The 22,792-nt window shown below is 52.1% G+C and overlaps 2 protein-coding genes across 2 annotated transcripts; one reads left to right on the top strand and one right to left on the bottom strand.

The window, feature by feature from the left end:
- The first annotated feature begins 9,116 nt into the window (after positions 1-9,116).
- On the top strand, positions 9,117-16,991 carry MFAP1 (microfibril associated protein 1). Its single transcript, XM_054041814.1, has 9 exons — positions 9,117-9,290; positions 9,650-9,869; positions 11,371-11,500; positions 13,134-13,321; positions 13,956-14,064; positions 14,157-14,317; positions 14,651-14,810; positions 16,389-16,478; positions 16,669-16,991. The coding sequence occupies exons 1-9, from the start codon at positions 9,212-9,214 to the stop codon at positions 16,849-16,851; spliced, it is 1,320 nt and encodes a 439-aa protein (XP_053897789.1). The 5' UTR covers positions 9,117-9,211; the 3' UTR covers positions 16,852-16,991.
- A 1,788-nt stretch (positions 16,992-18,779) lies between these two features.
- On the bottom strand, positions 18,780-22,300 carry HYPK (huntingtin interacting protein K). The gene is made up of 4 exons (XM_054041815.1): positions 22,100-22,300; positions 21,553-21,608; positions 20,121-20,172; positions 18,780-19,063 (listed from the first exon to the last, which is right to left on the bottom strand). Exons 1-4 carry the CDS (start codon positions 22,283-22,285, stop codon positions 18,968-18,970), a joined length of 390 nt encoding a protein of 129 aa, XP_053897790.1. The 5' UTR covers positions 22,286-22,300; the 3' UTR covers positions 18,780-18,967.
- Between the last annotated feature and the right edge of the window lie 492 nt (positions 22,301-22,792).

The following is a 22,792-nucleotide window of genomic DNA, read 5'->3' as shown; positions in this document are numbered from 1 at the left end:
AATATGGATTAACTGCTTATGCTGAACAATCTGTTCCTCCTTCTATTTAGCTGTGGTGCTGAGTGCCTTTCCCAGACCCAAGGAAGAGCTTGGTGTAGCTTGAAAGCTTGTCCCTCACCAGCAGGAGCTGGTCCATAACATTACCTGACCCACCTCTGCAGCCACCCTTTGTAGACCAGGTGGTGAAATGACACACACCTCTGTGACAAACACAGGCCCAATTTAGGCTACATCAATTTAGGGGGGAGTTGATTTAAGATACGCAAATTCAGCTACGTGAATAGCGTAGCTGAATTCGACGTATCGCAGCCGACTTACCCCGCTGTGAGGACGGCGGCAAAATCGACCTCTGCGGCTTCCCGTCGATGGCGCTTACTCCCACCTCCGCTGGTGGAGTAAGAGCGTCGATTCGGGGATCGATCCCCGAGAGGTTGATTTCTACCCGCCGATTCAGGGGGGTAGTGTAGACCCAGCCTGAATGAAGAACATGAAGTGGAAGGGCCTGGAGAACAGTAACCAAAGAAATCATGGGGCATAAACACCAAGGTCCCTAATGCTGGCCATGGGTATTATTCGCTCCTTTGGCCAGGGGCACTATCAGAACAATTCGGGCCCAACAGCCATGTCTGGCGATAAAGAACAGTTTCTTCCAAACCAGCCACTAGTAGACATGTCCCCAGAACATTAGCAAGTACTGATGGGAACAGTGTGTTTCAAACATGACCCTTCCCTGCAGTTTGCAACCCCAGTGCTGCAGCCTTGAGCTTGTTAATGCTGGAATGAGAGCCGGATGAGAAATTGACTAGAAAGTATCAGGGGGTAGCTGTGTTAGTCTGTATCCACAAAAGCAATGAGGAGTCCGGTGGCACCTTAAAGACTAACAGATTTGTTTGGGCATAAGCTTATGGGGGTAAAACAACAACAACACTTCTTCAGATGCATTGAATGAAAATTACAAATGCTGGCATAAATATACTGACACATGAAGAGAAGGGAGCTACCTCACAAGTGGAGAACCAGTGTTGACAGGGCCAATTTGATCAATTGGATAAGGAATGGTGTCCCTAGTCTCTGTCTGTCAGAGGGTGGAGATGGATGGCAGGAGAGAGATCACTTGATCATTACCTGTTAGGTTCACTCCCTCTGGGGCACCTGGCATTGGCCACTGTCGGTAGACAGGATACTGGGCTAGATAGACCTTTGTCTGACCCAGTCTGGCCGTTCTTATGTTCAGGGTGGATGGCTCTTGTTCTCCTCTTGCAAGGTAAAAGGAGGGTTTATTTCAAGGAAATTAGCATTTTCAATATGACTGTGCACTGAGTCTATGTATAAAGAGCACAGGCAGAAGCCAAACCTGTTTCTGAGTCACTGATAACTTGAAAGAAAATGATCTTGAATGCTTACAGATCAATGTCCTAACAGATAAAGCACAAGATGGGGTATTACTTGGTGTCTGCTACAGACCACCCAATCACATTAGGGAACAGGATGACTGGCTCCTTATGCACCTATCTATAATGTGTAGCGGGGGAAGCTGAGTGATCATGGGGTACTTCAATTTTGAGTGAAATACGCTGGAGATCTCATGCTGCCAGTACTAAAACATCCTTGGAATTCCTGAATATTAGAGATGACAATTTCCTAATTCAAAAAATGTTTCACCCAGAGAGGGGGATTCTATATAAGACCTTGTCCTGACAAATAAAGAGGAACTGATCATAGAACTAAACATGAATGGTAATTTAGGTACACGTGATCATGACTTGATCATCACATTTATAATGTGGAAGCAGAATAAAATCCAGACCAGTGATGCATATACTTGTTGCTTTAAAAGGGCCAATTTCACAAAGCTGAAAAAAATTATGAGCCAAATCATCTGGAAGGAGGAATTTAATCAGAAAAAAATTAGTAATTGGGAATCGTTTAAGAACACTTAACTAGATGCCCAAAATGCACAATCGAGGAAGAAGGCTGTGCTGGTTAAAAACGGACCTCCTTTTGAGGGAAAGTGAAGGCAGCTATAAAAAAATTAAATATATAACAAATGGAAGAAAGGGGAAGTTGATAGTAGCAAATATAAATCAGAAGCTAGGAATTTGAGAAAGTTGATAAAGGAAGCAAAAAGACTCAAGATGAAATCTATGGCCAGCATTGTTAAGGACAGTAAGAAGGAATTTTTAAAGTATATTAGGAACAAAAAGAATCCTAATAATGGTATTGGTCCACTATTAGATGGAAATGGTAGAATTATCAATAATAATGCAGAAAAGGCAGAAGTTATATATTTGTTCTGTATTTGGGAAGAAACAGATGATATAGTCATATATGATAACACACTTTCCATTCCACTAGAATCTCAGGATCATGTTAGCACCTACTAAAATTAAACATTTTTAAAATCAGAAGGTCTGGATAACTTGCGTCCAAGAGTTTTAAAAGAGCTAGCTGAGAAGCTTGCTGGACCATTAATGTTTACTTTCAACAAGTGTTGGAATACCAGAGGAGGTTGCAGCAGACTGGAAGAAAGCGAATGTGCCAATATTTAAAAGCATAAATGGAATATCAGTCTGACATTGATCCTGGGCAAGATAACGGAGCGGCTGATACAGACTCGATTAATAAAGAATTAAAGGAGGGTAATATAATCAATGCTAATCAACATGAATGCATGGATAATAGATCCTGTCAAACTAACTCAATATCTTTTTGATGAGATTATAAATGTGGTTGATAAAGTGATAGTGTTGATGTAACATACTAAATCAAATGCCTTACAGAAGTATCACAACATTTTGATTACAAACTAGAATACAAGAATTAACCTGGCACACATTAAATGGATTAAAAGATGGCTAAGTGATCGGTCTCAGAATGGCATGTGTGTGACAGTTGCTGGAATACTGTGCAGTTCTGGCATTCACAATTCAAGAAATGATTGGTGAGTGTTCAGAGAAGAGCCACAAGAATGATTAGAGGATTAGAAAACCTGCCTTACAATGACAGACCCAAGGAGCTCAATCTCTTTAGTTTAACAAAGAGAAGGTTAAGGGGTGACTTGACTACATCTAGAAGTACCAACAAATATTGGATAATGAGCTTTTTAGTCTAGCAGAGAACAGTCTAAAATGATCCAGAGGCTGGAAATCAAAGCTAGACAGATTCCCACTGGAAATAAGGTGTACACTCTTAGCAGTGAGGGTAACTAACCATTGGAGCAACTTACCAAGGGTTGTGGTGGACTCTCCATCACTGACAATTTTTAAATCAAGACTCAGAGGGGTAGCCGTGTTAGTCTGGATCTGTAAAAAGCAACAGAGAGTCCTGTGGCACCTTTAAGACTAACAGATGTATTGGAGCATAAGCTTTTGTGGGTGAATGCCCACTTTGTCAGATGCATGTGGGCAGTCACCCACGAAAGCTTATGCTCCAATACATCTGTTAATCTTAAAGGTGACACAGGACCCACTGTTGCTTTTTATAAATCAAGACTGGATGTTTTTCTAAAAAGCTTTGATCTAAGCTAGGGATGACTTGGGGGCAGGTCTCTGGCCTGTGATATACAGGTCAGACATGAAAGCCTCCTCTTTATGCCAAACCCCAGGACGGGGACTTCCGTGTAACCGAATAGATTCTGATCACGCATCTCCTTACAAAGAAGAGGAAATCACTTAGGTGTCAGAGGAGTAATTAAAACAAACTAGCAATTGCACAGGAAACAGTCACTTTGATAATTTGATACTGCTGAGAATAACTAAGTGAATCAGCTTTGTGACTGGAAATTGGGTTCAAGGGGTAAGTTTAGGGAGTTTTGTTTGTTGAGCCCATTGTTAACTGAAGTAAGGTTTGCGGGAGTGGAGGGCTAATTACAGGACTCTCCTCACTGAGAACCGCTCCCGATTTCCAGGATTCATTGTAACAAAGCTGGTGCCTGGGTCATCACCACACAGGGCCCATCTGGAAAAAGTGAACTGCTACTTTCTGATAAAAGTTAAAACTCCCTGTCAGGAATCTGGCCTCTCCACTGGTAATGTGCCCATCACCACAGGAACCCCATCCACATGAGAGCATCACACGTGGGACAGGAATAGAGCCTACGGCCAAAAGGTCAGAGGCTTACACCAGAGGCCGTAGAGAAGCCCAGGGACAGGAAGGGATGGGACAAGATTGTCCTGGCCTCTCACATGCTGTATGTGCCACGAGTTCTCGTCCTGCCCGAGGCTGCCAGCCCTGTGCCATTCACCTGGCTCAGCAGGGATGGCCCTGGAGCCATGGAAATATTGCTGGTACCTCAACCTGCACAGGGCACCGTGCTCTGGAGCCAGGCCGGCTGGAAGCTGTGTCTTGTAACTGCATCCCCCACCTTGCCACAGCCCATCAACAAAGCTTGGGCTTAGTCCTTCCTAGCTGCTCTTGGAGCAGGAGTGGAGGGACGGACGGCACAAGCCCAGAGAGAAGGCAGGAGAGGGTGCATTTCTCCGCAAGCTCAGGCTACCCGTGAGCTACCTGCCACTTAGAGGGAAGGGCCAGGAGACATGGAATCCAAAACCTTGGCTAAGAACAGCCCCCACAATCGAGGGATCTTCACAGGTGCTCCTATTGTTCCCCCTGACAGAATCCAGCCCATGAAACCTAGGCCCGTTTATGGCCAACAGCCAACTGTACTGATTCTAGGACACATTCATCTGCAGCACTTGTTGCTCTGAGGAAGGAGACCCAGGTGATTTGACTTCTGCACAGTTGGGGCTTGCAATTTCCAAATGCACCTGGATCAAAGCAGGCTGGTTCAGTGCTGATGCCCACTTCTTATGTTGCATAATTGTTAACTTCCAAGGTCATCTGGAATGACAGCCAATGAGAAAGAGCATTTCCTGGCTTGCTGAGATGCTGACTGGTGTTGTCAGTAGCTACCCGTGTGGTGCTCTGCTCTTGTTCGATGATAACAGTCGGCTGCGTGTGTGTTCCCTCTGTGTGCTGCCCCGGCTCTGCGCAGATAGCGGACACAGCAAACCCCAAGAGAACCCCCAAAAACCACAGACTCTAGTAAGGTACGAAGGAACCCGAGCCAGGTTTATTGTCAAACGAAGCACTGTAATAGTTTCCTATATAGACTCTACAGGACATACCACGACTATGTGCCCCCTGGCAATCGACACAGCTCACTCAGTGGCGGGACACTCCACTGCCCCCTAGGCTGGACAAAGATGCGCACTCCGGGACCTACTTTTATACAGTTACAGGACAGATTACTCATCCCTACTGACGTATTGAGGTAGAGCCCCTTGGCTCATTGGGGGCTGTCTCCCCTTTGATCATGTTGTTTCAAACAGATCCATCATGCTGTCCTTTTGACCCTGTCTTTAAGATGCACCTGCCTGTTCCTTGCTACGTCTGTGGAGTGTCCTGATGTCATCTTGGCACAAGTTCCTCTTATTAGCACTTCTATGTGGACGCACCTGCTTCTCGCCAACTTCTGTGAGTGGGGCCTGCCTCTGGCTCACAGCCCAGCTTTTGCTTAGCAATGCCTGGAAGTACTTTGGTTCAGGCTTCAGAGACAAAAGATTGTTTCAGGGCCTCATCTTACTACAACTGGAACTCCAGCTATGTGGGACATCATGTGTTTGCGTGTCATTGTCAAGCTTTTTGCTGTTCTAAGTTTTTCAGCAGCGGAGTTATGTGCTGAAGCTCTATCTGAGCAGTGGTGACATCTCATTAATTTTGGGGGGGGGGTGCACTGTGATACTCTGCCAGGGCAGGCAGCACAAACTGTGCCCTGCCCGGCCCACAGCTGCGCTGCGTCAGTAGCGTTAGGGCTTCCCTTGAAGCAGCGTACCCCTGGGGGTGCCAGGGCTCTGGTCTGCCCTCACTGCAGGGTGGGGGAGGGGAGGGATGTCTGATGGCCAAGGAGAAGCTACCAGAGATCTCCCCTCCCTGCAGTCTAGGACAGGGCAGAAATGACAGCACAAACCCATGTGCAGCCAGCAGCTGCCTGTGAAACAAGTCTCACTAGAGACCTAAAGCCCTGGAGCCTGGGCCATGTTTCCGGCTCCCAGGACATGTGCCAAGCAGGCAGCATAACCCCATCCGAGTCAGGGTCTCTGGTGCTGGCACCATCTGCAGCTGCTCCACCTGCCCCAGACATGTCGGGTCTAGACCTTAGGGCAGCACCTCAGGGTCACAGAGTACAAGGCCAAAAGGGACCATTGTGCTCATTGTCTGACCTCCTGTCTAGCAGAGAGCAGTGACGGTCACCCAGCTACCCCTGCACTGAGCCCGTAACTTGTGGAGAGGGACACTCCACCACTGCCCTTGGCAGTTGGCCCAATGGTTAGTCATTCTCAGTTAAACATGGGCCTAACTTCTAATCTGAATCTGGCTTCAGTTTCCAGCCACTGGATGACGGTCTGATTTTCAGAGCCATATGAATGTCCTGCCAGGTGCAGACTGGACCCATAAGTGGGTCTTTCCATTGGGGAAAAAGGGCAGCTAGCAACAGGCAGGAGCAGCACAGAGCTCACCACCTTTCCAGCTCCTGAGGCCCCTCAGCTGTGGCTTCCGCAGGAAGGCTCACCTGCTTGCACCTCAGGCACTGCCACCCCGGTGGTTGGGTTTCCTGGAAGCAGAAACCTCATCCTTTCTTCCAAGAAGACAGCAGAGAGCTGCAGAAATGGGGTCAGTGCCTGTGACGCAGCCTGAAATCGATTTCTAGGGCAACCCAGGGCTGGGTGGGGCCAGATAGGACCCAGGTGGCCCTGCTGCAGCCTTACAAGGGCTCCTGGAATTGCCCCACCTCCTCAACGGCTGTCCCGTATGAATCCTGGCAGCCGTTTTCTCCAGAGTGCCGGCCAAGCTGAGCAGGTGCTCCGGGGATAAGGTGTAGCTGCACTCAGTGGTTAACAAACAAGTGCTCCCGTGACGTGGCACCGCACCTCCATGGTTAACACCTCAGCTTCGCTCAGTGAAATCCCGGGTAGCTGCTGTGACAGTGCATCATGGCTACTGCCCCGGGGCAGAACTGCGATGGCACACACAAACCACAATCACTCCTGCTGCCTGGCACTTCGGGGAAGCACCAGCCACGACCAGCTCCATCAGTCCCAGGCACCTGAGAAAGGTTTCCTGTGCCCACTCCCCCGGCCCAGGAAAGAAGCTGCCCTTTTATTAAACCTTTGGGGCACCTGCCCTGGAAGTTCTCATTCAGGCACTGAGCTACAGCTGTTATGCCCCTCTGAAGGGCAGCTGGGGGGCCACGAAGGATGAATAGCGTGGCTGCACATCGGAAGTGTAGAGGCCTGGGAAGGGGCATCAGGCTTCTCGCTTTCTGGGCAGGGAAATGGCTGGAGTGATTGGCCATTCCATTGGGTTCACCTTTAATTAGTAGCCAGAATGGGAGTGTCGGGGCCGAGGGTCCCATTGATTGACACAAGGCCCATCCCATCATGGCTCTGTCTCTGGAAGCAGCTTAGTATATATTATTGACACCTGGCTGTGTAGCAGCAGGGTACTACGTGCAGCATGAATGGGCAAGGAGGATGGCATGTCCACGCCGTTAGCACCACCTGAAAGGCAGGTCTCGATGCCCAGCAGGCTGTAATACAGTATATGGCTCACCTCACTGCACTGGGGCATCCTATGGGAGCTCCTCGCCATGGAGGTATTGGAGACTTCAAGGCTCTGAGTGCTCAGCAATTTAACATCCAGGCTGATGAGTCTTATGGAACAGCCGCAAAGTTCATGGCCACCCCAGCCTGGCGCTGCTGGCTCAGCTCTGGTATTGGACACTGGGCATCTGAGGGGCAATCACTTCCTCCCCTGCTTTGAGGGCATGGCTAGCCCCCATCCTGGCATGAGGACAGATTTGGTGAGTCGCCCTCAGTTCTCAGGTGCACAAATGGTCCCTGTCCAGTGGAGCTCACAACATCCCAAATAGAGATGAGATGCACCACTCTCCTGCCTCCCACTTCCTGTGGGCAATCAGGTTCTTCCACTGCCCAAGTAGGGACCAAGACCTGGCGCTCACCGCAGGGATGTGACTCATGCTCCTGGAGATCAAAACTGAACTCCTGCTCTTTGCTCCCACCAAAGTCTTTGCTCTCCTTTATTCTCCATCATCACCCCCCACCACGCCTGAATCCCATTGCTGTCCTCCACAGCACGCTGCCCTTTCCTCCCTTGTTCAAGTTCTCCCTGCCTGAGCACTACAGCCTCCCTCACTCCCACGCCCCTACACCTCGTCTAGAATAGAGTTTATCACAGAATAGAATGCCAGAGTTGGAAGGGACCTCAGGAGGTATCTAGTCCAACCCCCTGCTCAAAGCAAGACCAATCCTCAAATCCTTAAGTGGCCCCCTCAAGGACTGAACTCACAACCCTGGGTTTAGCAGGCCAATGCTCAAATCACTGAGCTATCCCTCCCCTGTCCCGTTACAACTTCTTACTCAGCCTAGGCCTGGCTCAGATCTCACCCACCCTGCCCCCTTCGCCCCTCCACCCCCCAATTCCCCATGGCTGCCTTCTGCCCCACGTCCCCTCCCTGGGCAGCCTCCCAACCCGAGAGCACCGGGCCAGGCCCCCTCCGGGAGCAAACGCCGCTGCTCCCTCCCGGGCCCGCCCCGGCTCCGTGGGGCAGGGAACCCCCGAGTGCGCCCCTCTCAGCACGGGGCTCCCAGGGGCCCCACGAGCCTCGGCGCTGCCGCGGCTGCCCCAGCTCCCAGCGCGGACTGGCCGCTGCTCCCTCCCGGGCCCGCCCCGCTCCCGCTCCCGCTGCCCCAGCCCCGCGCTCCGGCCCCCGGCGGGGGCTGCACCGGCCGCACGCGGGGCCAGGGCCGGGCTCCCGGCCGAGGCGCGGGGCGGCCCCGGTCCGTGTCCGGCGGGGAGGGGGCGTTGCCGAGCTCCACGGGACGCCCCGGGGTGGGGAGAGCGAAGGCGGCGGCAGCGGCGACCCGACGGGCACTGTGTCCAACGCCACCTTCCCACAATTCCCCGCTGCGCGGGCTGGACAGTCTATCATCTGCTTCCGGAAACTCTATCCCTCCTCCCGGACCCGCTCTGACGCAGTTCCGGTCAGTGCGAGTCTGAGAGCTAAACTAGTTTCCGGTTCCGGGTCTTGGCGGCGACCCAGTGAGAGGGTGGTTCCGTTTCCGGGGCTCACGGTCGGGAGAGTCTGTTCCCGGTGTCGGCGAGTCCCGTGTTCCGGCCAGAAGCTGCCGCCATGTCGGTCCCCAGCGCCCTGATGAAGCAGCCGCCGATCCAGTCCACGGCGGGGGCCGTGCCCGTCCGCAACGAGAAGGGTGAGAGCGGGCGGGGCGCGGAGACTCCGCTCCCTCTGCCTGGCGCGGCCGGCCCGGGCCTGGGGGGGGCGAGTCTCGCCGGGGGACTGGGCCCGGGCCTGGGGGGGGCGAGTCTCGCCGGGGGACTGGGCCCGGGCCTGGGGGGGGGCGAGTCTCGCCGGGGGACTGGGCCCGGGGCTGGGTGGGGGGGGGCGAGTCTCGCCGGGGGACTGGGGGTGGCCTGGGCTGGGCTGGGCAGGGCAGGTTTTCCCCGGGGCTGGTTGCTCTGGTTTTTTGGGAGCTGTGCCCGGTTTGTCCTGGGGTACTGGGGCGGTGAGAAGTTCAGGTCTGTAGTAACCCATCCCCTTCTCTCCTTGCAGGTGAGATCTCCATGGAGAAGGTGAAGGTGAAGCGCTATGTGTCGGGGAAGCGGCCAGACTATGCGCCCATGGAGTCCTCGGACGAGGAGGATGAGGAGTTCCAGTTCATTAAGAAGGCGAAGGAGCAGGAGTTGGAGCTAGAGGAGCAGGAGGAAGATTCAGCTAGTGACCCCCGTCTGCGGCGCTTGCAGAACCGCATTAACGAGGATGTGGAGGAGAGGTGAGCTCCTGCCCATGACAGCCCTGCCTTAGGCTACATCTACACTACGGGGGGGGGGGGGGGGGGGTCGATTTAAGATACACAAATTCAGCTATGTGAATAGCGTAGCTGAATTCGACATATCGCAGCCGACTTACCCCGCTGTAGGGACGGCGGCAAAATCGACCCCTGCGGCTTCCCGTCAACGGCACTTACTCCCACCTCCACTGGTGGAGTAAGAGCGTCGATTCGGGGATCGATCGTCGGGACGCGATAAATCAATCCCCGAGAGGTCGATTTCTACCCACCGATTCAGGCGGGTAGTGTAGACCCAGCCTCAGTCAAAGAGAGAGACACAGCAAGTAGTGTCAGGCCAACCTGCCCCTGAGATACCCTGACAGTTGTGGCTTTACAGTCACCTTTGTTATGTTTTCAGTAGTTTCTCTTTGTGAAAGACCTAGCCTTTGGAGCTGACTCTCCCGGAGTGCTGTCCAAGACATTGTGTAAACAAACTGAAAATATGAAGAAATATATGGAAATTAAAGATTTTCGCTCAACTTTTTGTTATGGTAACTAGACTTTGCTTGAGTCAGTTGTAGGGATGCATTTTTCAGGTGTGTAACTTTTTGGCGTGTCCCTTTTATATATTCCCCACATTTTAACTAGAGGGATATAGGAAGGAAAAGCAGCTCTATGCATTGTCACACCTCTAAAGAATTATTTAGGCTAGTGCAGTTAGTCCACAAGTTCTGAAAGTGACCATAAATAGTACAGCTAGCTCCTTAAGGTCTTTACATGGGGAGGAAAGCAAAATCTATAAAACAGGAGAACATTCTTGTATGGAGATAGGGGGATGCCATGTTATCTGTCTATCTCAGTTAGGTGCAGTGAGTAACGTTTATTTAATTCACCTCAAGTCAGTAATTCATATCTATGAGGAGTAGCTGGGTCAGTTCTAGCGTTGCCTCAATCTTTATAATTGCTAAAGAAGCAGGATCCCAGTGGAAGCTGCATTTTCTACAGTGGGATGAACAGAAGTGTCTGTCCCTGAGCAATCCAGCTACTGGATCTTCAATGGCACCATGTAAACCAACCTTCCGAGAAGAAATGTTACTTTTTCCAAACTTTGCTGCTATAGCTCTGCCTGCAGCCCAGGTGCTCAGACTGTCAAGGAGACTAATCCATGGTTTGTACTGTAGCAGCCTGTACATAAGAGCTATGATTGCTACAGTCTGATTATATTTAGGACACTGGTGGGTCTAGCCACATTTTTTAGTTACTTGAGTATTTGAGATTAACACACGTGTTCAGCTTGGCATGCTGAGATACCTCTTTGCTGTGATTCTTGGGGCTATAACAGTGGGGTTAGGACAGGGTCATTGGGGCTGGAATGGGTTGAGAATGTGTGTGTGGAGACTTCAGCTGGAAGAGCCCCAGAGCATTTCGATGGGCTGCGGCCTATGGTCACTGCTTTAGGGCAGTTGAATTGCTGTGAAAGATTAACTCTGGTGTCTGTGCATAGACTCGCAAGGCACCGCAAAATTGTCGAGCCAGAAGTAGTTGGAGAAAGTGACTCGGAGGTGGAGGGAGATGCCTGGCGCATGGAACGGGAGGATACCAGCGAGGAGGAGGAAGAAGAGATTGACGATGAGGTATGTGCCAAGCCACGGAAACATGCTGCAAGCACCAGTTCCCCAGGCTCTCTCAGCTGAGTTCCCACAGGGCGGGGTCCAGCCTCCTGCAGCTCAGGGCAGTACCAGATCCATGGGCAGGTGGGACTGGTTAATACCTGGATGAATCTGAAAGAGGTTAAGAGTCGGTCTGCAGATGGTTTCGACTTGCCCTTTGGGTTACATGGGATGAGAGGGAAGGTCCTCTCCTGGATCAGTAACTGATTAAAAGATAGGAAACAAAGGTAGGAATAAATGGTCAGTTTTCACAGTGGAGAGAGGTAAATAATGGGGACCCCAATACTGGGTTGTGTGCAGTTTGATATATTCATTAATAATCTGAAAAAGGAATGAACAGTGAAGTGGAAAAGTTTTCAGATGATACAGAATTATTCAAAATAAATAAGTTCAAAGTTGACTGCAAAGAGTTACAAAGGGACCTCAAAAAACTGGGTGAGTGGGCAACCAACTGGCAGAAGAAATTCAACAGTTAAGTACACAGTGTAATGCACATTGGAAAAAATAATTCTAACTACACATGTATAATGATGAGCTTTAAATTAGCTGTTACCACTCAAGAACTTTGAGTCGTCGAGGCCAGTTCTCTGAAAACTTCATCTCAGTACACAGCCGTGGTCAGTAACACAGGGACTATTAGGAAAAGGATGGATAATAAGACAGAAAATATCCTAATGCCACTATATAAATCCATGGTACGCTCACACCATGCATACTGTGGACAGTTCCGGTTGCCCATCTCAGGATATAGTTCAACTGGAAAAGGTTCTTAGATGGGCAACAAAGATGATCAAGGGGCGACTAAAGAGATTAGGGCTGCTCAGCTTAGAAAAGAGATGACTAAGGAGGGAGATGATAGAAATCATGACTGGTGTGGAGGACGTGATTAGAGAAGCATTATTTACCCTTTCACATAACACAAATGCCTTATTACATTAATAGGCAGAACATTTAATACAACAGGAAATACTTTTTCACACAATGCACAGGCAATCTGTGGAACTTGTTGCCATGGGATGTTGTGAAGGTCAAAAGTAAAATTGGGTTAAAAAAAAAAAACCCTAGATAAGTTCCTGGAGGACAGGTCTATCAATGGCTATTAGCCAAGATGGTCGGGGCTGCAACCCCTTGCTCAGGGTGACCTGAAATCTCTGACTGCTAGAAACTATTGGGGAAGATGGGGTGTATCTCTCCAAAGCTGCCCTGTTCTGCACACTCTCCCTGGAGCTCTGGGACGGGCCACTGTCAGTGACCGGATACTGGTCTGGTCCAGTATGACAACTCCTATGGATTGGTGTCTCACTGCTGTGGGGAGGGAACATTGGCTGAAGCCCCCTTTGGTTTGCATGGTGAGGTATGCAGAGCGGTGGATCAGTGTGTGGCCTCTGTGCAACAAGGGATCGGTGCTGTTAACGCCAGTAAATTCCATCCATTTCACCCACTGCATGAAGGAGTTAGAATGGACTTGGGGCCTCTGCCCCTCTTGGCCCTGCCTGGGGCAAACATCCTCCCCCACCCCTTTGCAAGAGACCTGGGGGTGAATGGAAGGTCAGCAGTTCCGTTGACTCCCTTTGGGTTTGGTGTGTACCTCAATTAGGAGATTGAGCGTCGTCGTGGGATGATGCGCCAGCGAGCCCAGGAGAGGAAGAATGAGGAGATGGAGGTGATGGAAGTGGAGGACGAAGGCAGGTCTGGCGAGGAGTCTGAATCCGAGTCTGAGTATGAGGAGTACACAGACAGTGAGGATGAAACGGAGCCACGGCTCAAACCTGTCTTCATCCGCAAGTAGGTGGCGTACCTTGCTGTTGTGGGGGTGGGGATTGCTCCCACCTGAAGGAGGGCAGAGTGCCAGCCTAGATGGAAAATGCGAAGGGTCAGCTGGTGCACAGAGAAGCGTCCTCATGTTCATTATCCTGTAGCTCAGAAAGCAACTGGTGCGCATGCTAATAGCACCTCAGGTTCTATCTGCAGGTCAGGTGCTGGCTTGGCACAGATAGGCAGCATGTGTCTGTGGAATTGAGTGACTGGGAGTGATCGATTCCAGGCAGCTGTTGTTTTTAGCTCTGTCAGTTGCATCTGACCCTGCAGTGTACACAAGCTGGATGGGCTCAGTCTCTTCATGGTACTAGCTGTTACTTTTGGGTAGGTGCCACTCAGTGGTGATAGGGGGATTGCCAGTGAGGTGCAGAGTACCACAGGAAATGGTTCTCTCCCCACAACAGAGCTGGGGGTGCGAGAGGCCACTCAGGAAGCTGCTAAGGCAACGGGGCCTGAAGCAGCACCAGACAGGTGCGGATCCCGGGGGCAGACACTGACTCCAGAGAGAGTGAAATAGCCAGTGCTGGGGTGGGACTTGGAGAGGGCTGGGTAAGGTGCGGTGAGAGGGGGAAAGAAGCCTGTGATGGCCCCTCTGTTCCAGGAAGGATCGAGTTACAGTCCAGGAACGAGAGGCAGAGGCAGTGAAACAGAAGGAGTTGGAGCAGGAGGCAAAGCGGCTGGCGGAGGAGAGGCGGAAGTACACACTCAAGGTAATGGGGGCCTGTCCAGTGGGGCAGCATATCTGGGGGAGAGGGTTGGTCTGCTGCAGTAGGCTCAGTTGGCAGCTTGGTCCCCTCTGCAGATTGTGGAGGAGGAGACTAAGAAGGAGCTGGAGGAGAACAAGCGATCGCTGGCTGCGCTGGAAGCGCTCGATACTGACGACGAGAATGATGAGGAGGAGTACGAGTCCTGGAAAGTGCGTGAACTGAAGCGCATCAAACGGGACCGCGAGGAGCGAGAGGCGTAAGTGCTGCCGCAGCCTGGGTTTGGGCTTGAATGTCTCTAGTCCCTGACCCAGAAGACAGCAGCCACCAGGAGGCATCTTCCCCTCCCCATTTCCTGCTCTGTCTAGCCACTGCAGCCTAAGGCAGAGCAGAGGGCACCCCATCTTAGCTCCTGGAGGGACAGGGCATTTGGTGCGTGCCCCTCCCCTGGAATTTAGTGGGTTGAATTGCTTCCTAGAGCTGCAGTCTCTGGCCAGGGATGTGAGTGGGACAAGCTTTCTGTCCTCTGGGCAGAGCAGAGGGCATGGTGAGAGTAGGGCTGTCTCTAACGGGCTTTGTGCCTCCTGCACAGACTGGAAAAGGAGAAGGCTGAGATTGAGCGCATGCGGAACCTGACGGAGGAGGAGCGCCGTGCTGAGCTCCGTGCCAATGGCAAGGTCATCACCAACAAGGCAGTGAAGGGCAAATACAAATTCCTGCAGAAGTACTACCACCGGGGGGCCTTCTTCATGGTGAGTGAAGCCCTGCTCTGTGGCTCCCACACCTGGAACAGTGTGTTCTGTTCTGGATGCCTCAGGGGAAGGATTAAAGGAAAGATTACAAGGGCTACAGCTGTATAGTGGCAACACAGCCACTGAAAGGGGGTGTGGTGTCAGGAGAGCAAGATGAGTCTGCTGTGTTTGAGGGTTGTGAATCCCTAAGAGGATGTGGTGTGATTTGGGCTTGACTGAAGGTGAGGTTACATTAAACAAAGGGAGATGTAGGAAGCTTCCTGACAGTGAAACTGATTGTCACTTGACCTCCTTGGGGTTGTTCTCATGCATCCACTAATACCTCTCTGGTAATGACTGACAGATCTACCTGGATGTCTCATCGCTATTTGATCTCATATGGCCCAAATCCTCTCCATTCCCCCTTTCCCTGTCATGGTCAACCCAGCCCTTTTCTTTGGCATTCAGGCCCATAACCTGGGCTGATTTGTTTCTCCTCCATGTCCCACACATCCAGATCTTGTTGCTGTTTCCTCCACAACATCTCTAGAGTCTGCCCTTTTTAGTTTCTACCTTTACAACTCAAGCTCTCCTTGAGGCCCTCATCACTTCCCATCTTGCTGCAGTGACAGTCTTCCCACGCTGCCTCACGAAGTGTTGGTGCCAGAATCCTTTGCCTTGTCTGTTCTACGTCTGCTGTCCCCTCCGAATCCCTCCACTGGTGCCCTTCTTTTACTGGATCCTAGGCAAGCTTGTCACAGCTGTCAGAGGCAGAATCAAGTGGCCTGTTGTTTTGTGACTTCTGCCTCATCTGCCCTTGTCATAAACAATCCCCTGCTTCTGCTGGCTGCACACACTGCCCTTCCTGAGCTCATCCACAAAGCCCCTGCCTCAAGGGAGCTGTGGATAAATTGAGGAGGGGTCAGAGAAGAGCCGTGAGAGTGATTACAGGATTAGAAAACCTGCCTTATAGTGATAGATTGAGCTTCTTGAGTCTATCTGGTTTAACAAAGAGACGGTTAAGGGTGACTTGATTATAGTACCTACCTGGGGAACAAATGTTTACCATTGGGCGCCTCAGGCTAGCAGCAAAAGATATAACATGGTCCAATGGCTGGAGGTTGAAGCTAGACAAATTCAGAGGGAAATAAGGACCTTGGAATCTGAAAGGTGAGCCCCTTGCACACCCCCTTACATTTTGTTGTCTTGTGTAGCCCAGGACTCTCCCCTTATGCTGTCACCCTTCCCTCTAACCTAGTGTCAGCTCCCCGGGGCAGGAGGGTTGTAGTATGTTTGGAAAGTGCCTAAAAGCTACAAGAAACAAATGAGGTGGGAGGTGTATTTCCTTGGTGTATTTGCCACTGGTCTGAATAAAGCCGTGAAATATGGACTGTTAAGACTGATCATGTTCTAGACCCTGGAGATGGACTAGATGGGACACAAGCCTTGTCTCCAATGTCTGGGATTCTGACATGAGCAGGGAATCTTGAGTGCTGTTACCAGGACTCTACGAACTATGCTGTTTGTGCAGAGTGTCCCTACCTGGTTTCCCTGGGGGCTTACTCTAAATGACTCTGCTGCATGTCCATCCCTCCCTAGGATGAAGATGAGGAAGTGTACAAGAGAGACTTCAGTGCCCCCACGCTGGAGGATCACTTCAACAAGACCATCCTGCCCAAAGTCATGCAGGTATGTGTGCTGGAGATGGGCTCATGGGGGTGGGGTGGGTTCTCAGCTAGCAGGGTCTTAGAGGGTACCTGTACTGTGGGGTGACATGGAGGCCTGGTCCACAGTGGAGCACTGGTGCCTTGTACTCTGAGGGTGCTGTAGGTCCTGCTTGCAGGGGGGGTTGCAGCTCACAGAATTTTTTTCTCCCTAGGTCAAAAATTTTGGGCGCTCTGGGCGGACCAAGTACACACACCTGGTGGATCAGGACACAACCTCCTTCGACTCTGCCTGGGGTCAGGAAAGTGCACAGAACACCAAGTTCTTCAAGCAGAAGGCAGCCGGCGTGCGGGATGTCTTTGAGAGACCATCGGCTAAGAAGCGGAAAACTACCTAAGGGAGTGCCCAGGACAGTGTCATGCTGCCGACAGCAGGGTGGAAAGGCACTTGTCTGCCATGGGTCCTAACCCTGCCAGAAATCTTGCGAGTGTGTTGGGGCATAAAGTGTGCCTGTTTTGGCCAATTCCTTCTACTCTCCATTTGTTTGAGCTGAGTTGCATTCTGTGCTCCAGCACTGAGCTCTCACCACCCTGCCTGGTGACCTGGGCGGGGCTGCACAGACTTTCCACCAGGCTCAATTGGAATTAGAGGAAAAGTCCATCCTTGCTAGGCCAGCCAGACCCAGCGCCGAATGTCTTTCGCCCCCACCAGCCCCACGGGACTAGACAGCTTCCCAGATTCCCACTGCCAGGGGTCAGCAAACCCCCAGTTCCCTTGGAATTAGCAGCAGGCTCCTACAGTCTGTTCCAAAGCATCTCCCCATCTCCAGTTGGGAAGGCAGTTCCCTTTTGTTCTCTGGAACAGCTGTAACAGTCTCCTCTGCCCTATCTCAGAGGGGCTTTGAAGCCTCTTTCGCCAAGCCCTCTGCTTGGCTCTAGGCTCCCCTACCTGTACCATAGGGTCTGGGGCTCTTCCAGGCCCCCAAGGCACAAGATTTGAGTTTTGATTAAAAGCTGTTTTCTCACAAGACTGGCATTGCTATCACTCTTTGGGGATGGGAGGGGCATGCTGGTGGCTGAACCAGGGCACTCTCCTTTCTCTCTGTGCTATGGGTTTGCATAACTCAACTCAGGCCTCGGCTCACAGGAGGTGCAGGGCACAGTTGTGCTGTGAGGTGGATGGAATTCTGGCTTTGAGGCAGGAGGTGACTTAGCAGCAGTTCCCTTGGGCCCTGCCTCCTGCAGCTGTGTATCCCAGCACTGTTTCTGCTCACCCTTGGGGGGTGTTCTGTGCCGGTGCCCCAGCCTTGCACTATTAGGCTGTTAGAGCCCCAGTCCACACCAAGCTATCAGTGCAGGCAATAAACACGCATTCCCCACAATCCATTCTTGGCCACAGATGGAGACTGAAGGGATGCCCTGCCCCTCCAGCAGCTATTCAGCACTCAGGGGAACACACAGCCCCTAACAGGGCACAAGTTGAAGCTAGTGTTCTCTCCAGCCCTTCAACTCTACACTGCCTTTGAGAGACAAGGCTCTGCTGCCAGGACTGCTTACCTCACGCTTTGTAACAACCAGGCTTGCCCCTGGGCTTCAGTAGGGAGCTGTGGCCCTATAAAGCAGCCCGTGTTCTGACCCTATGAGGCCTTGAAACCATGGGCAGGCTGATTCAGCCAGAACCAGCCCTTCACTTAACCCAGACATGTTACATGCAAAGCACTGCAGGGCTTCTAGCACTGTGAATATAGAAGCTTTAGAAGGTCTTTGCCCTCAGACCATGTGATTTTAGGAGCTGACAAAACAGGAAGATAATATAAAGTAAGACTGCTGGGCTTAACGGAGGGAAGACTGAAGCCAGTGGAGCTCTGATTAAGAAATAGAAAGGCCATAGCAGCTAGATCTCAAGCCTGTGAACAGCAGGGAGAGAAACAGACTTGGGGGTGATGGAGCAATATAATGGCAGAAGGGAATAAAGTTAATATCAAAGAACCATTCAGCAGGGGTGGGAACGTTACCCCATCTCTCCCTTTTGAGAGCTCAGCCCTTGTTCTCTGACGAAGGTTTAAGTGAACGCTTCATGCAGAAAATGCTTTTTTAGCTCTGTACTCACCACCATGGTGAGCTTTACAGGCCAAATCCAATGTGTCTCACATCTGACACCATATCCATTACTAGCACAGCAGAGCCCCTTGTGACTCCGTTGTGTGAGTAGCCTGCCATCTACACAAAGAGCACTGTGGTCAAAGCTTTCCACAACAGGTGGGTGGTAGCACTCTTTCAGGGTTCTCAGGGCCCATTCATAGCTGCTTTATAAACTGTGTCCCCAGAAGGTTACGGATGTCTTTATTTCAATAAGTTAATACATGTAGCATCTGACCAGTATCACTCTCTCAAAGAGTTATTGGGAAGGCAGTGCACACGGCAGGGGTGACCGCACAAAGACATGAAGTTCCAACAAGAGTCTTCCTCCCTCGTTCCCTTCTCAAAGCACAAAGTGGTCCAGTTGGAATGTGGTTAGTTGGTGAGGGTGATTAGAGCCTCCACCACGTTCCCCATATGCTCTCGCAGACTACGCTCTGCAGCTGCCCGAGAGATCTCCATCTCATTCATCTGCAGGGAAGGGAGCAGAGATAAAAGACGCTGCACAACAGCAGACATCACACAAGAAAAGGGCTGGACTCAATTAAGGCTCGGTACTCCCGCATTACTGAGGCCTCAACCGAGTACAAGTTACACAGCTGCTGCAGAGTCCAGCTACTGTTCCTGGCTTACTACAGTGCAATACAGCAAAGCAGGGTGGATAAAAATCAATGATTTAAAAAAAAAGATTTTTTTGATAAAATGCTTTTTGAGGAAAAAACGTATTTAAGGATAGTTTTAATTAAGATACATTATAGCTCAAAGATATCTCAGCATAGAATAGGGATTATAAATTCTAATTCTATAGTATGAGACAATATATTCATGTAATCTTTAAGAAAAGTTTTGTAAATGAGTTCCAATAGTTCATGGATTAGGGACCACATCTTATGGAGTTCCAGGGGCTTCTGTATAGATTATGCTCAGTCTAGAAGATACCATCAGAGATGCTTAGTTTTGCAGTTCTCAAACTGTGGATTTGTATACCCAGAGTTAACATGCTTGTTAACAGCAACAATGTTTTTAAATAAATAATATATAGAGGTGAGAAATAACAGACCTCAACCCTATTGTCCCTCTGCAAATTCGTGTACACAGAGTCAATCCCTTATCTCTCTAAAAGTGCAAAGTTTCAAAAAGTTCAATGAATAGATTATTGTTGGGGGCGGAATAGATCTGGACAAGGAGAAGAAGTCTGGAGATAAATGTGAGAAGGGAGGGACAGGCAGTAGAAACAAAAGTGAAACTGTTTGAGCAGCATATTCCAGAAGTCTTGAGGTCTTTCTGAGTATAGCCTTCATTGATTTGAGATCTACCATCCCATTCTGTCAACTAGAAGGGAAAACCTATAATGGCAGCAGGCCATAAAAGAGACCCAGTTTGGGTCTCATCTATCTCTGAGCTGTGAAGAATACGTATTAAGGTTATAACAACCAACAAGAATGCACTTGTATGTAGAAATCCGTGATTAAATCGAGTCTTCCTGACTAGTGATTTAAAACAAATCCACCCTGCCCTCCATACTCACAATCAGTTCCAAATCTTCTTTCTTGATTGTAACTTTTGCCAGTTCTTTTTCCCTGTAACAAAAGGAATCAGAACATAAAGCACCAACAGGCTCCAGACCCCTTTTCCAGACCAACTCAGTCACAACTGTAAAGTACAGGTCTGTCTCATCTTACGCGGGGGTTCCTTTCCACGGTTAGCGCGTAAAGCAAAAACCGCATATAGCCAAAACCCCATTGAGTTCAATGGCGGGCGAAATCGCCCACACTACAGGTATAGTATTAAAACTGTTGTTTTTCTCTTTTTTTGTTTTTGCCGACCGCGTAAAGTTGAAATTGCGCATGTTAAATGCATGTAAGATGCGACAGACCTGTACAATCAGAAAGCTTGCAGCAACTCCTTGCCAAAGCATAAAGCCACAAGTCCTGAGACTGGACTTGGACAGGCAGGAAGTTTAACCAGAAAAACTACCCTGGTCCCCTAAGCCAGTGGTTTTCAAACTTTTTTTCTGGGGATCCAGTTGAAGAAAATTGTTGATGCCCATGACCCAGCGAAGCTGGGGATGAGGGGTTTGGGGTGTGGGAGGGGCTCAGGGCTGAGCCAGAGGGTTGGGGTGCAGGGGTGAGGGCTACAGGGTGGGGCCAAGAATGAGGGGTTCAGGGTGTGGGAGGGGGTTCTGGGCTGGGGCAGGGGTGCAGGGCTCTGGGCTGGGGCCAGGGATGAGGGGCTTGGGGTGCAGGATGGGGTCAGGGCTCTGGGCTGGGGCACGGACTTACCTCTGACGGCTCCCGGTCAGTGGCGCAGCCAGGGTGCAGAGACAGGCTTCCCGCCTGTCCTGGCATCGCAGACTGCACTGCGCCTGAAGCGGCGAGCAGCAGGTCCAGCTCCTAGGTGGTGGTGCACAAGCGGCTCCACGTGGCTCTCGCCCGCAGGCACCGCCCACTCCCCAGCTCCCATTGGCCGTGCGGAGCCGTTGCTCGAGGCTGGGGCAGCACGCGGAGCCCCAGGACCCCCCTGCCTGGAAGCCGGACCTACTGTTGGCTGCTTGCAGGGCGCAGTGCGGTGTCAGAACAAGTAGCTGGGCAGCACCACTGACTGGACTTTTAATGCCCCAGTCAGCGGTGCTAACCAGAGCGACCCAGTGCCTTACATGCCACGACCCAGTACCGGGTCACGACCCGCACTTCGAAGAACGCTGCCCTAGGCCTCCAGAAGATTCTGCATGGGCAAAGCCATGTCATCTATTACTGGACTGAATAGCTCAGGAACTGAAAGCCCTGGCTTGGCATGGGCCAGAACTGTCTGAGCTTCAACTCCAAAGAAGCTATTCTAACCTACAACAACAAATAAGGCTGATGTTTAATCTGTGGCTGCACTGGCCCCAGACTAGAGCATGGAGATTGCATCTCAAAGCTCTATGTTAGAAAGGGACAAGAGGTGCAGGGAGCACTTACCTCTCTTGTTTTGCTTTCTGCTCTCTGGATCTTCGGTCTCCAATCACCGACATGGCCTGGGCAGAAGAAGCAGGGAAGGTTACCTCCAGCATACAGAGGAAGGCATCTGCCCACAGCCCAGGAAGGCAGCACAGTCACGTCACCATACACTATCAGGCCAAGCTGGTCGTCTTCCCAACACACCCCCAGAGTCCCACGAGCCACACGCTGCGGCCTCTAGTGCTGGACTCTCAGGCCACTGCTGGTTGGGGGGGAAGAGCCCCAGACTGCCCGGGGGCCCATGGCCCCAACCCCCCTCAGCATCTGCCCTCCAGCGTCTTACGCCAGCGCCGGCTTCAGCTTCTGAATCTATTCTGAGCGAGCCCATCACGTGGGCGCCCCCTGCCACACGCCCCGCCCCCTCTCACCCACACGCCCCGCCCCCGCCCGTCCCACGCCCCGCCCCTCCCGCCACACGCCACGCCCCCTCTCACCCGCCCGCCCCCCGCCCCTCCCGCCACACGCCCCGCCCCTCTCACCCACACGCCCCGCCCCCGCCCGCCCGCACCGTCTCCAGGTTCGAGCTCTGAATCTCCTTCTCCTCCGCATAGTCCGTGACCCGCTCCAGGTCCGCGGCGCCGCTGTCGTGTTTCCGGGGCTTCTCCGCCGGCCGCCCCCCGGCCCCGTCCGCCCCGCCCCCGGCCCCGTTCGGCTCCGTCTCCAGCTCCAGCTCCACGTCCCCCTCCGCCGCCATCGCGCCGCCGGCTCCGGACTTCCGCTTCCGGTCACGAGACTTGGGCCCGTGGCGGCGGCGGAACCAGCGAGACGCGCCGGGCGGGACAGAGCGGCCGGGCGCCCCCCTCGGGCGGGCGGGGAATAGCGCCGCGGTGCCGAGGGGGTCCCGAGCTGGGCACAGACCGGGCTGCGGGACTCGGGAATTGCGGGAGCGGGTCCGCCCCGGCCGCCGTAGCTATGAGACCCCTCCCCGGGCACACGCGGCACCAGCCGGCCTGTCCCGCCCCCTCCCCGCCCGTGCCGGGCCCGCGGCTTGTGCCGGGGCGGCGGCGGCCAAAGACCCCCGGGAGCGGGAGCTCAGCCCCGGGGGCAGCGAGCTGTGGGCAATGGGGGACCCCGCCGCTCCCCGCGCGGGGCAGGGGGACACTGGAGCTCTGAGCCCCATGGATGGGGGGGACCCCGCCGCGGGGCAGGGGGACAGTGGCGCTCTGAGCCCCATGGATGGGGGGGGACCCCGCCGCGGGGC

This window comes from Malaclemys terrapin, chromosome 10 (genome assembly GCF_027887155.1).
Source record: "Malaclemys terrapin pileata isolate rMalTer1 chromosome 10, rMalTer1.hap1, whole genome shotgun sequence".
NCBI lineage: Eukaryota > Metazoa > Chordata > Testudines > Emydidae > Malaclemys > Malaclemys terrapin.
The sequence above is the reverse complement of the archived record's forward strand: the minus strand, read 5'-3'. Positions and strand labels throughout refer to the sequence as shown.

Coding starts and splice junctions, on each gene's coding strand:
- MFAP1 (XM_054041814.1), top strand. CDS start 9,212: ATGTCGGTCCCCAGCGCCCTGATGAAGCAGCCGCCGATCCAGTCCACG. Junction 9,870..11,370: donor AACGAGGATGTGGAGGAGAG/GTGAGCTCCTGC, acceptor GTCTGTGCATAG/ACTCGCAAGGCACCGCAAAA. Junction 14,065..14,156: donor GGCGGAAGTACACACTCAAG/GTAATGGGGGCC, acceptor TCCCCTCTGCAG/ATTGTGGAGGAGGAGACTAA.
- HYPK (XM_054041815.1), bottom strand. CDS start 22,285: ATGGCGGCGGAGGGGGACGTGGAGCTGGAGCTGGAGACGGAGCCGAAC. Junction 21,609..22,099: donor AGAGCTCGAACCTGGAGACG/GTGCGGGCGGGC, acceptor TCTTCTGCCCAG/GCCATGTCGGTGATTGGAGA. Junction 19,064..20,120: donor AAGAAGATTTGGAACTGATT/GTGAGTATGGAG, acceptor CCTTCCCTGCAG/ATGAATGAGATGGAGATCTC.